This window comes from Coregonus lavaretus, assembly GCF_964263955.1.
Source record: "Coregonus lavaretus genome assembly, chromosome: 25".
Classification (NCBI taxonomy): Eukaryota; Metazoa; Chordata; class Actinopteri; order Salmoniformes; family Salmonidae; genus Coregonus; species Coregonus lavaretus.
This window is the reverse complement of record NC_140012.1, coordinates 4,253,398-4,267,250: the sequence shown is the minus strand read 5'-3', so window position 1 is coordinate 4,267,250 and position 13,853 is coordinate 4,253,398. Positions and strand designations below refer to the sequence as shown.

The following is a 13,853-nucleotide window of genomic DNA, read 5'->3' as shown; positions in this document are numbered from 1 at the left end:
CTTACTGAAACATATATCACTTGTTGGCCTATCCCTCTGTACTGGTACAAATCTTCTACTCTCACCACTCCTCCCCCTTGACCCCTCTTCCTCTACTTTCTTCACTGCCTCAGCATATGACAACTTCTTCACTACTCTTACCCTGGAAACCTCAACCTGCTTCTCTCGCACAGGACATTTCTGATCCCCAGCCCCATGGGCACCCCTACAATTAGCACATACCACTACTTACCCCAATGCTACACATTCCTTTATTTCATGCCCTTCTGCACACTTCTCACACCTTGGAACCTCCCTCCTACATACTGCTGCCACATGCCCATAAGACACCTGTAACATCGTAATGTATTCCGCACATAAGCTCATACAGGATAACTAAAACAGTTGAAGTCGGAAGTTAACATACACCTTAGCCAAACACAATTAAACTCAGTTTTTCACAATTCCTGACATTTAATCCTGGTAAAAATTCCCTGCCATAGGTCAGTTAGGATCACCACTTTATTTTAAGAATGTGAAATGTCAGAATAATAGTAGAGGGAATGATTTATTTCAGCTTTTATTTATTTCATCACATTCCCAGTGGGTCAGAAGTTTACATACACTCAATTAGTATTTGGTAGCATTGCCTTTAAATTATTTAACTTGGGTCAAACATTTTGGGTAGCCTTCCACAAGCTTCCCACAATAAGTTGAGTAAATTCTGACCCATTCCTCCTGACAGAGCGGGTGTAAGTGAGTCAGGTTTGTAGACCTACTTGCTCGCACACGCTTTTTCAGTTCTGCCCACACATTTTCTATAGGATTGAGGTCAGGGCTTTGTGATGGCCACTCCAATACCTTGAATTTGTTGTCCTTAAGCCATTTTGCCACAACTTTGGAAGTATGCTTGGGGTCATTGTCCATTTAGAAGACCCATTTATGACCAAGCTTTAACTTCCTGACTTCTTGAGATGTTGCTTCAATATATCCACATAATTTTCCTTCCTCATGATGCCATCTATTTTGTGAAGTCCACCAGTCCCTCCTGCAGCAAAGCACCCCCACTGCATGATGCTGCCACCCCCGTGCATCACTGTTGGGATGGTGTTCTTTGGCTTGGAAGCCTTCCCCTTTTTCCTCCAAACATAATGATGGTCATTATGGCCAAACAGTTCTATTTTTGTTTCATCAGACCAGAGGACATTTCTCCAAAAAGTACGATCTTTGTCCCCATGTGCAGTTGCAAACCATAGTCTGGCTTTTTTATTGCGGTTTTGGATCAGTGGCTTCTTCCTTGCTGAGCGGCCTTTCAGGTTATGTTGATATAGGACTCGTTTTACTGTGGATATAAATACATTTGTACCTGTTTCCTCCAGTATCTTCACAAGGTCCTTTGCTGTTGTTCTGGGATTGATTTGCACTTTTCACACCAAAGTACTTTCATCTCTAGGAGACAGAACGCGTGTCCTTCCTGAGCGGTATGATGGCTGCGTGGTCCCATGGTGTTTATACTTGCGTACTATTATTTGTACAGATGAACGTGGTACCTTCAGGCGTTTGGAAATTGCTCCTAAGGATGAACCAGAGGTTCAAAGACCTCGGTTACAACAAACTACCAATGGATCATTCATGTCCGTGTCTAGTTCCTTTCATAACGCAGAAGTAATTAAACGTTGGCTAGCTAGCACAAAGTCAGTCATGCTAGCTACACAAGTGGACTACACATCTCAAATGTTCAGAAAGTGAAGCTTATGTTACAAAATTCTCATTGATTAAAATGATACAGTACTGCTAGCTGGTAATGTTGGCTAGCTAGCAGTGGCTGCGGTGTTGACTGTTTGAAAATGTAGCTGGATAGCTAACCTCGATAGTTTCTCTATACTACACCTTTGTCTTTGATACCAAGACAACTATGTAGCTAGCTAACTTTACACTAATCAAATTGTTCCATTGAAATGTATTTAGTTGCTACAGTACTGCTAGCTGGTATAGTTGGCCAGCTAGCAGTGGCTGCGGTGTTACTACCCGCTAGCTAGCTAGCTTTAATGGTCCAGGTAGTGGGTTAGCTAGCTAGCCTTGTGCTTCACCGTGCTCAGACGAATACACTAAAATACTTACCTACAATAATTACCTACAATAACTACCTGGATAAACTACCTACAATACCTAACTACAATACCTACCTACAATCTAAATGCATGGTTTAAGCTTTACTCGACACATATAAAGAAGAAGCCAAGCTCACCTCCCCGCTTAGAGGAACACAACCTCGCCCCATACCTCCTGCGTCAATCCAATAGTTTTCAACCCATACAGTCTATGAGACCAGGCTGATTTAGCAAACATGATAACACATAACTTCCAACTGACACAATCATAAACCTTTTACAGAAATGTTGCAGCAGCCTCCTAAACAATAGCCATCTCAGATCTGACCTGCCTTGAGCGCAGCCTGGTCTCATAGACTAGACATAACATCGTACGCTTTAATTTGCAATAAAAACAACTTTCTGACCAAATTAGAAACGTATATCTGAAAATGTAGCTAGACTCTTACCCGTATACATGGATGAACGCTTCACGGTAGACTGGAACCATTTAACTCAGTTTTGTTTGTAGCTACATCTTGTTTGGCAAGCGTTATGTCAAGTCACTCCGGTTCACACTGACCATGACATGTGCAGAAAGTGGCCCATCACTTTTTCCATCTGATCTGTTGATAGCGCCTGCTAAATTCAGGGCATCAATGTTGTTGAGAAAAGTAGCAAAACTTTTGTAGTTCTCGATGGCTAACGTTATATCTTTCAAAAACGGTGCTGTAGAAAGGACTATCAACACATACTGAACAGCTCACGTTATAGACAGAAGTGTGCTACATGGCAGACCAATTCAAACTCATGTCCCGGCATGTCCAGCCCATCCATTATCTCAGCCAATCATGGCTAGTGGGAAGGCTCCTTTCTTTTTCCGTGGCTAAACCAACTAGGCTCATGGTATACAAGTTTGTTATTAAGGCACATAAAAGTTCACATGTTCCAGAAGGCATTTCTGCCAAAAAAATGCATTTAGATAAAAAATAAATGTTTATGTTCAAATGATTCTCCTGTGAAGTAGTGATGTGTGACATAGGCCTAGTTTCCTGAAACAAGTCACATATGGTCATTCACAGTGCTTTATTAAGAAGTTGAATAGACTAATGAAAAACTTTAACTCGCACAGCCAAGTCAAAGTGTCGTAAAATGAGACTAAATGGTCGCAGCCTGGAGCCCTGTAGTAGAATATCTGTGTCTCATTTGGTTTTTGCCTCACATCCAATCTCCCTGTAGAAGTCATGTCCTCCCTGACTGACACACATGAGCTAAAACCATAGACATATACATAGAGGTAACTGCCAAAATAAAGGAAACACTTGAGTAAATTAGGGATACAAAGTGTATTGAAAGTAGGTGTGGTTCCTGAGATAATTAAGTAATTAATACATCCCAACATGCTTAGGGTCATGTATAAACATGCCCAGTTGCCCATTATTTTGGCTACCATGGCTAGAAGAAGAGATCTCAGTGACTTTGAAAGAGGGGACTCAAAGGAGCATAGGGGGTTTAAAGGTTGTGTGTCCCAGCCACCAGATCTCAACCCATTTGAACACTTATGGTAGATTCTGGAGCGGCGCCTGAGACAGTGTTTTCCACCACCATCAACAAAACACCAAATGACCAAATTATGGAATTTCTCATGCAAGAATGGTATCGCATCCCTCCAATAAGATTCCAGACACTTGTAGAATCTATGCCACAGCGCATTCAAGATGTTCTGGTGGCTCGTGGTGGCCCAACGCCTAATAAGAAACTTTATGTTGGTGTTTCCTTTATTTTGTCAGTTACCTGTATGTGCCCATATGATTTATATAGTGTATATTAGGACTGCATGATATGTTCAAAAAATATAATAGCTACGTTTTTTTAACAAAATATTGTGATTGTGATCTGACTTGCGATATAGGTCCAAAGGTCAAAAGACTGCTGAAATCATAGAAATAGAATGACTTATATTAAGAAAGCAAAGTGGGAAGCAGCATTGTCCATGTTTGGAACAATCTGTTAGCTGCATTTGTCCTAACAGAACCGCATGCAAGCTTTATAGCGAATCTAACACCGACGAGGAGGAACATACAGGGGGTAGGGCTTTGTGTGTGGGAAGTAGCAGCAAGAGGAGAGAGTAAGAGATGGGAAACAGAATAAACTATAAAAATGGACGTTACATGCGGCTGAGTGGCGTTTCACAATATTGGATACGATATGGATCTCTTCCGATATGGTATGTGAATTTGATTAATTGTGCAGCCCTAGTGTATACATACAGATAACATATACAGTGAGGGAATAAAGTATTTGATCCCCTGCTGATTTTGTACGTTTGCCCACTGACAAAGACATGATCAGTCTATAATTTTAATGGTAGGTTTATTTGAACAGTGAGAGACAGAATAACAACAACAAAATCCTGAAAAATGCATGTCAAAAATGTTATAAATTGATTTGCATTTTAATGAGGGAAATAAGTATTTGACCCCTCTGCAAAACATGACTTAGTACTTGGTGGCAAAACTCTTGTTGGCAATCACAGAGGGCAGACGTTTCTTGTAGTTGGCCACCAGGTTTGCACACATCTCAGGAGGGATTTTGTCCCACTCCTCTTTGCAGATCTTCTCCAAGTCATTAAGGTTTCGAGGCTGACGTTTGGCAACTCGAACCTTCAGCTCCCTCCACAGATATTCTATGGGATTAAGGTCTGGAGACTGGCTAGGCCACTGATCATTTCTTTGTCAGTGGGCAAACGTACAAAATCAGCAGGGGATCAAATACTTTTTTCCATCACTGTATGTCCTTTGTTGGCTCCTCCCAGGTTCGACCAGCTCGTCTCTGTGTGAACACTGGATCAGCAGGCTGATGGGGAGTCGTCCTCCCAGCCAGGCCTCATCCGGCTCCTCCAGACGCACCTCGCTGGCCTCCCTCTCCGAGTCAGCCGAGTTCGCTGGAGAACGCAGCGAAGACGACGGTGAGATACAGCCTCTCATCCATATTTGTCAGGATGTTGCATTTCTGTGATATCAAATCAAATATGTTTACACAACCACAGTACTTTGAACTAAAGTTGATACAAAATACAGTGCATTAAGAAAGTATTCAGACCCCTTGACTTTTTCCACATGTTGTTACGTTACAGCCTTATTCTAAAATGGATTAAATCATTTTTTTCCCTCATCAATCTACACACAATACCCCATAATGACGAAGCAAAAACAGGATTTTAGAAATGTTTGCTAATTTATAAAAAATCAAAAAATGGAAATATCACATTTATATAAGTATTCAGACCCTTTACTCTGTACTTTGTTGAAGCACCTTTGACAGCGATTACAGCCTTGAGTCTTCTTGGGTATTATGCTACAAGCTTGGCACACCTGTATTTAGGGAGTTTCTCCCATTCTCTGTCAGGTTGGATGGGGAGTGTCGCTGCACAGCTATTTTCAGGTCTCTCCAGAGATGTTTGATCAGGTTTTAGTCCGGGCTCTGGCTGGGTCACTCAAGGACATTCAGAGACTTGTCCTGAAGCTACTCCTGCGTTGTCTTGGCTGTGTGCTTAGGGTCGTTGTCCTGTTGGAAGGTGAACCGTCACCCCAGTCTGAGGTTATGAGCGCTCTGGAGCAGGTTTTCATCAAGGATCTCTGTGCTTTGCACCGTTAATCTTTCCCTTGATCCTGACTAGTCTCCCAGTACCTTCCGCTGAAATACATCCCCACAGCATGATGCTGCCACCACCATGCTTCACTGTAGGTGCCAGGTTTCCTCCAGACGTGACGCTTGGCATTCAGGCCAAAGAGTTCAATCAGACCAGAGAATCAGCTGTCATGTGCCTTTTACTGACGAGTGGGTTCTGTCTGGCCACTCTACCATAAAGGCCTGATTGGTGGAGTGCTGCAGAGATGGTTGTTCTTCTGGAAGGTTCTCTAATCTCCATAGAGGAACTCTGGAGCTCTGTCAGAGTGACCATCGGGTTCTTGGTCACCTCCCTGACCAAGGCTCTTCTCCCCCGATTGCTCAGTTTGGGTGGGCGGCCAGCTCTAGGAAGAGTCTTGGTGGTTCCAAACTTCTTCCAATGAAGAATGATGGAGGCAACTGTGTTCTTGGGGACCTTCAATGCTGCCAAAAAAATTTGGTACCCTTCCCCAGATCTGTGCCTCGACACAATCCTGTCTCTACGGACACTTCCTTTTGGCCTCATGGCTTGGTTTTTGCTCTGACATGCACTATCAACTGTGGGACCTTATATAGACAGGTTTGTGCCTTTCAAAATCATGTCCAATCAATTTAATTTACCACACGTGGACTCCTATCAAGTTGTAGAAACATCTCAAGGATGATCAATGGAAACAGGAAGCACCTGAGCTCAATTTCGAGTCTCATTTCAAAGGGTCTGAATACTTACGTAAATAAGGTATTTCTGGTTTTTATTTTTTATACATTTGCAAAAAAATCAAAAAACCTGTTTTCATTGTCATTATGGGGTACTGTATGTAGATTGATGAAGAAAAAAATGAACTTAATCAATTTTAGAATAAGGCTGTAACGTAACAAAATGTGGAAAACATCAAGGGGTCTGAATACTTTCCGAATGCACTGTATATCGACATGATGATGGTGTAGGCCCTATTTATACAGTAACCTACTTTTAGTCATTTTTATATAGCGGAACAATCTGTATAATTATTTAATATAATTATTTTATATCAGCCTTTACTAGCTTAAAACCCGTTGATAAAGGAGGTGATGAACATGCAGGTTCTGAGTCGACTCAGTCTAGTACCAGCGCTTTAGTTGTATCTCTCTGTCCTCTTCTGTTGAGGAGGCTTGTCCACCCGCCCGGCGGTGCGGAGCATCCAGAGACAGACCTTCTCTTTGCGCTCCAACATGGCCAGCCCTCTGGCCGTCAGTGAGAACAGCTCCAAGCCCTCCTGGTCCCTCTCTGCCAAGCTCCATCTGCGTTCCAACTCACCCTTGCACTTCTCCATGGAGTCTCACTCCTCCTCACCCACCCTGGAGAGGATAGGCGAGGCGGCTGATGACAAGGTCTCCACCTCCTGCTTCAGCGGCTCTACGAAACCAGAGGTAAAGGTCGGAGGTAAGACACCCCTGGTGGTGGTGGAGGGTAATGCAGGGGCTAAAAGGCTCCTGGAGCAGGTGCTCTCCAAGCCTGTTCCCCAGGCTGAGCTGAGGAGCTCCAGCCCGGCAGTGGGTAACAATGACGTGGCCACGATAGTGGAGCCAGGCAACCCGGGTCAAGGAGCGGTCGCTAAGGAGCCCAAACAACGAGGAGTGGGGGGAGGGGAGGGCGCTGGGGCCAGGAGAAGCTCGGCCAAGACGGTTGAGTCCGAGAAGAGCCCCAAGAAGCACCCATCCACCCCCTCACCTACCCCATCCCACACCTCCTCTGCGACCCACGCATCGTCGCCTTCTCGAACCCAAGCGAAGGGCACGGCGGCCACAGCGTCCAACCCCAAAGAAAAAAGCGAGGGTGCAGTCACCAAAACCAGCAAGACCTCCTCCGCCAAAACAACCACCCACTCCAAAAAGGAGCCCTTGCAGACCCCAGAGACATTGCACCCTGAAAGCGCAAAGCAAATGAAGGGCGGCACCCCCGGGTCACAGATTTGCTCGACACACCCACCGAGGAAGACGTCGCCCAGAGGGACGGCGGAGAGGAGCTCCGCATCAGCGAGAACCAGAGCAGCCGAGAGGAGCACCAGCCGGGAGACGTCACGGAACACCTCAGTGTCAGAGAGAGGGGTGACCCACGGCGGTTCCTCCTCCACGGCCAGTGGTGTGTCCCGGGGAGGGGAGCGGGGTGTCGCTGGCCGGGGCGACAGCAGGGCGGGTCGAGGGCCGGAGAGCAGGGCTGGGGGGAGGAGCACCAGCAGTAGCTCCTCCATGACCAGCCTGCGATCGTCCAGTTTGGGCGTGGCATCGGCAGCAGCGCCCCCCAGGGGACCTCAAAGGAACAGCAAGACTGAGGAAAAGGGGGTCAACTTCTTCAAGAGTGCCCTGAGGCAGAAAGAGACACGCAGGTCCACGGACGGGGGGAAGCCCACCACCACAGCCAAAGCAGGGACAGGTGAGGCAAAAGGCAGCCTGGAGGAGGGGGCTGGGAGGGGGACTGGAGAGGGGGCTGGGGACAGAGCAGCCAAGAGGGCCCAGCAGGGGAACCCAGAGGCCCAGATGAACACGCCCGCAGCCAAAGACAAAGAATCCTCCAAGATGTCCACCCCAGCCAAGCACTCCATACTGTCCTCCGTCAAGTCCAAATCTTCCGGAGCGGAGATGGGCATAGCGGAGAAAGCCTCTGCCAATGGGAAAAAACCTCAGGAAAAGAAGTTGCTGCCATCCCGAAAGATCCCCATCAATTCGACACGATCCACCCAGAAGCCCAAGTGAAATATCCTCTGGGACCCAAAAATGTTCCCTGTAGTGCAGCTCTAAGGTGTCTCAAACATCGAACTAGATCTCCTCTTTAGGAGAGACTTTTGAAAAGCACCTCTAGCATTTCATTGGCCCCAGATGATTGCAAGCTGCCATATCTGACAGTCTGTCACTGCCCACTTTATTATATAGTTATTTACAAATGGATTGAAACAAAGCACTTTGTATGGATTGCATTGTTAATTATTTTTTTGAAAAATTATATTAATCAAATGGATTATTATATAGTGTTATATAAAGTTATGAACTGCACATGTAATGATATACCTGGTTCTGTAGCATACTTTGACGAGGTTTGTCTTGGGCAGACGTTGAAATGAACTTGTGTAGCTAGAAGCAGGTACATTTTGTTAAGCAGTGTAATGATGAGAAACCCTGTGAATCACACAAAAGATCAAACATGGACTACTACTCAGTAACCTGAGCTAGTTAACGGGCAGTGTTTACATCTCTGACTTCTTTGTACTTTTCAGAACTACCGTATAGGGGTCCACTTTCAAATAGTTCAAAACATTCCACACCAGGCAGAGTATTTTAATTTATGGAACCATGAAACAAACACCATTACCTATCATAATCCCTAATTAGATACAGTTTAGCTATTTAGTTACAGTAGAGCTATCAGTGCAGGTAGATTTATAATCCCAAATTAACTGGTATTAGTTGTCTAGGACTGATCATCTCAATAGAGCAGCTCCATTTACAGATTTACATCATTAATAATTCCAGTTGAACAACTCTTGGTTGTCAGGGTACTTAAACTCCTAGTATGATAACATAATCCTGATTTAACAATAGTGATTCTGTAACATTTTGCCGGTATATATAGGATATTATGGGCTCTATTTTTTTAAACCCACCCATGGACAGTGAATCTTTCTAATACGTTTTTTAAACCAACAACAATATTTCTAAATAGGATCGGGTCAGAAGCATGATATCATAAATCGCTTCTCTTGTTCCATGGCACTGTGTGCACACGTAGGCCTAAATGTTTTTACGCATAACATTTGCACGTCTATACAAAATACTAGGCTCCTGTCAATTGTATCGTTCCCTACGCAGCAACATGCAGGTATGTGAATTGTGAATAATGAAAAGGCATGAGTGCAAAAACCTCAAATACAATTGAAGTCGGAAGTTTACATACACTTAGGTTGGAGTCATTTAAACTCGTTTTTCAACCACTCCACACATTTCTTGTTAACAAACTATAGTTTTGGCAAGTCGGTAAGGACATCTACTTTGTGCATGACACAAGTAATTTTTCCAACAATTGTTTACAGACAGATTATTTCACTTATAAATCACTATCACAATTCCAGTGGGTCAGAAGTTTACATACACTAAGTTGACTGTGCCTTTAAACAGCTTGGAAAATTCCAGAAAATGATTTCATGGATTTAGAAGCTTCTGATAGGCTAATTGACATCATTTGAGTCATTTGGAGGTGTACCTGTGGATGTATTTCAAGGCCTACCTTCAAACTCAGTGCCTCTTTGCTTGACCTCAGAAAAAAAATTGTAGACCTCCACAAGTCTGGTTCATCCTTGGGAGCAATTTCCAAACGCCTGAAGGTACCACGTTTATCTGTACAAACAATAGTACGCAAGTATAAACACCATGGGACCACGCAGCCGTCATACCGCTCAGGAAGGAGATGCGTTCTGTCTCCTAGAGATGAACGTACTTTGGTGTGAAAAGTGCAAATCAATCCCAGAACAACAGCAAAGGACCTTGTGAAGATACTGGAGGAAACAGGTACAAAAGTATCTATATCCACAGTAAAACGAGTCCTATATCGACATAACCTGAAAGGCCGCTCAGCAAGGAAGAAGCCACTGCTCCAAACCGCCATAAAAAAGCCAGACTACGGTTTGCAACTGCACATGGGGACAAAGATCGTACTTTTTGGAGAAATGTCCTCTGGTCTGATGAAACAAAAATAGAACTGTTTGGCCATAATGACCATCGTTATGTTTGGAGGAAAAAGGGGGGCTTGCAAGCCGAAGAACACCATCCCAACAGTGAAGCACGGGGTGGCAGCATCATGCTGTGGGGGTGCTTTGCTGCGGGAGGGACTGGTGCACTTCACAAAATAGATGGCATCATGAGGAAGGAAAATGATGTGGATATATTGAAGCAACATCTCAAGACATCAGTCAGGAAGTTAAAGCTTGGTCGCAAATGGGTCTTCCAAATGGACAATGACCCCAAGCATACTTCCAAAGTTGTGGCAAAATGGCTTAAGGACAACAAAGTCAAGGTATTGGAGTGGCCATCACAAAGCCCTGACCTCAATCCTATAGAAAGTTTGTGGGCAGAACTGAAAAAGCGTGTGCGAGCAAGGAGGCCTACAAACCTGACTCAGTTACACCAGCTCTGTCAGGAGGAATGGGCCAAAATTCACCCAACTTATTGTGGGAAGCTTGTGGAAGGCTACCTGAAACGTTTGACCCAAGTTAAACAATTTAAAGGCAATGCTACCAAATACCAATTGAGTGTATGTAAACTTCTGACCCCCTGGAATGTGATGAAAGAAATAAAAGCTGAAAGAAATCATTCTCTCTACTATTATTCTGACATTTCACATTCTTAATATAAAGTGGTGATCCTAACTGACCTAAGACAGGGACTTTTTACCAGGTTTAAATGTCAGGAATTGTGAAAAACAGAGATTAAATGTATTTGGCTAAGGGATATGTAAACTTCCGACTTCAACTGTATTTCAAAGCACTCTCACTAGACCATTTAAAACCCCTTTATTTATAGGCTACTTTTGACTAATGGCCAGGATAAAAAATACACACCTATGCAATGCTGCTAAACCAGCCTTGATAAAGGGAGGGTAGGCTATGCTTGGTTTTTAATAAAATTAAACCTATTTGTTTTATGTTTCTAATGCGAGATTCACTGGCACAAAAGGCACATCTCTCCTTCCATGGGCACTGTGTGTCATGGCTGGATAGGCTATGCTTCCTCTCTCAAAATTCATCCCATTGTCAACTGCGTTACCGTTAAGGTCTTAAAACTTCCCATTAGCGCTGCATGAAATTGTCACTTTTGCACTTGTTTTTAAGGACACACCTCAAATATTGCCACCCCTCCCACCTCAACACAAGCGAGCTGATGTTATACAGGTAAACCTGGCGTTAGGGCTGGAAAATGCCAGCGTGCCAGTTTTTACATGACGAAATTGCAAACTAACGTGTGTTTGACACTTGCGCCTGCTTAGAGCCAGCCGAAAATAGAGCCCTATATGCATAGCATTAAAGGAACCCATTAGAAATATACAAGGAAGGAAGTGACATCGCCCAGTGATTTTGGAAGGATGGGACTGTATGGTTCTCCACTCTCCCTCTGGTTGTACTGATTTTGGAAGAGTAGTGTGACGACATAGCCCCCCAGAGTGCCCTAACAACCTCATCCCCTGGCTGGTGACCACTGTCACTGTGGGTGGTCAAGGCCTTACGGGGGACCACATTCAGACTGCCAGACATCTCTAAACATTCCTAAAGATGAACACAGGGTCGATGTAAAAAGCTATACTCAAGGCCATCAAATACATTACTAAAGACAATACATGGGGGATGTCTTTATATGAGCACCATATAAGGTGTGTTTTGATCTGCCCTATCCTCTTCTGTTTTTTTCTGTGACATCACAGCTTGTGCCTGTGCACATTTTAGCTTATGCTCTACCAAGCAGATTTCAGCGTCGAATCCACTGATGTAAATTCAGAAAATGTATCTCCATGATGAAATGTATAGCAGTAATCTTTGCATGAAATTGCTTATGCATTAACTAAATTATGCAACTCTTGCTAATGTCCACACTGAGGAAGTAATACTGCTACTTTTAGATGTGTATATATTTCTAACTGTATATTTTCCCAGCATCAGAGAGCATGTTTAGGGATCATTTAATGCTTTGTTTGCACATTTACTTAAAAAAAAAATGAATGTTAGGTATTGCTTATTCACCTTCTTAAAGTAAATCAACTCACTTGCAAATGAATGATTTCTGTATTGTATTCATTTGTCTCATGTTTGATTCAAAACTATTTTTAAGGGACACGCTACCCCATAGACCTCTGCAGCCAAACATCTAATAGCTACATCTATGAAATCAATTGGTATTATTGTGAAATATCACTTTGTCATAGTTTGAGAGTAGGTACAGGAGTAGGTACAGATGGTTTTTGTGACCGTATCCCCAATAGTTTATATGATTAATTCATTGGAAAATACTATTTCTTATTGGTGGAAAGACAATATACAAGATTTTTTTCAGTGGAATACTTTATGAACCTGTTATCTAAATACTGGGTCTAGCTATAATCTCCCAGTTGTTTTTGTGACATGATACAGTAAAGGGTGACCTTTTTCGATCCTTACATTTCAATCAGAAGCACCTCTGCAACCACACCTCTGTTCAAAATCTCCCTTTCCAAGGAATAACCCTTAAAGTATATGATATATGTAATATGTCATAGATTATATTAAATTGAATCTCTGATGATTTCAACTATTGTAAGACCTTGCAAAAGTATTCATCCCCCTTGGCGTTTTTCCTATTTTGTTGCATTACAACCTGTAATTTAAATGGATTTTTATTTGGATTTCATGTAATGGACATACACAAAATAGTCCAAATTGGTCAAGTGAAATGAAAAAAATGAAATAAATAACGGAAAAGTGGTGCGTGCATATGTATTCACCCCCTTTGCTATGAAGCCCGTAAATAAGATCTGGTGCATACAATTACCTTCAGAAGTCACATAATTAGTTAAATAAAGTCCACCTATGTGCAATCTAAGTGTCGCAAGATCTGTCACATGATATCAGTATTTTTACACCTGTTCTGAAAGGCCCCAGAGTCTGCAACACCACTAAGCAAGGCGGTGCCCAAGCAAGCGGCACCATGAAGACCAAAGAGTTCTCCAAACAGGTCAGGGACAAAGTTGTGGAGAAGTACAGATCAGGGTTGGGTTATAAAAAATATCAGAAACTTTGAACATCCCACGGAGCACCATTAAATTCATTATTAAAAAATGGAAAGAATATGGCACCTGTCAAGAGAGGGCCGCCCACCAAAACTCATGGACCAGGCAAGGAGGGCATTAATAAGAGATGCAACAAAGAGACCAAAGATAACCCTGAAGGAGCTGCAAAGCTTCACAGCGGAGATTGGAATATCTGTCCATAGGACCACTTTAAGAAGTACACTCCACAGAGCTCGGCTTTACGGAAGAGTGGCCAGAAAAAGCCATTGCTTGGTGTTCGCCAAAAGTCATGTGGAAGACTCCCCAAACATATGGAAGAAGGTACTCTAGTA

The 13,853-nt window shown here is 43.3% G+C and overlaps 1 protein-coding gene across 1 annotated transcript in view; it reads left to right on the top strand.

Annotated features, from left to right (window-relative positions):
- LOC311100427 (ubiquitin carboxyl-terminal hydrolase 31-like) overlaps positions 1 to 8,471 on the top strand; it is a gene marked incomplete at both ends in the record, with an annotated part of 44,452 nt that extends 35,981 nt beyond the window's left edge. The window contains 2 exons of the mRNA XM_084141341.1: positions 4,885 to 5,037; positions 6,889 to 8,471. Coding sequence (XP_083997467.1) covers positions 4,885 to 5,037; positions 6,889 to 8,471 — 1,736 coding nt within the window. The remainder of the gene's footprint in view (positions 1 to 4,884; positions 5,038 to 6,888) is intronic.
- Between the last annotated feature and the right edge of the window lie 5,382 nt (positions 8,472 to 13,853).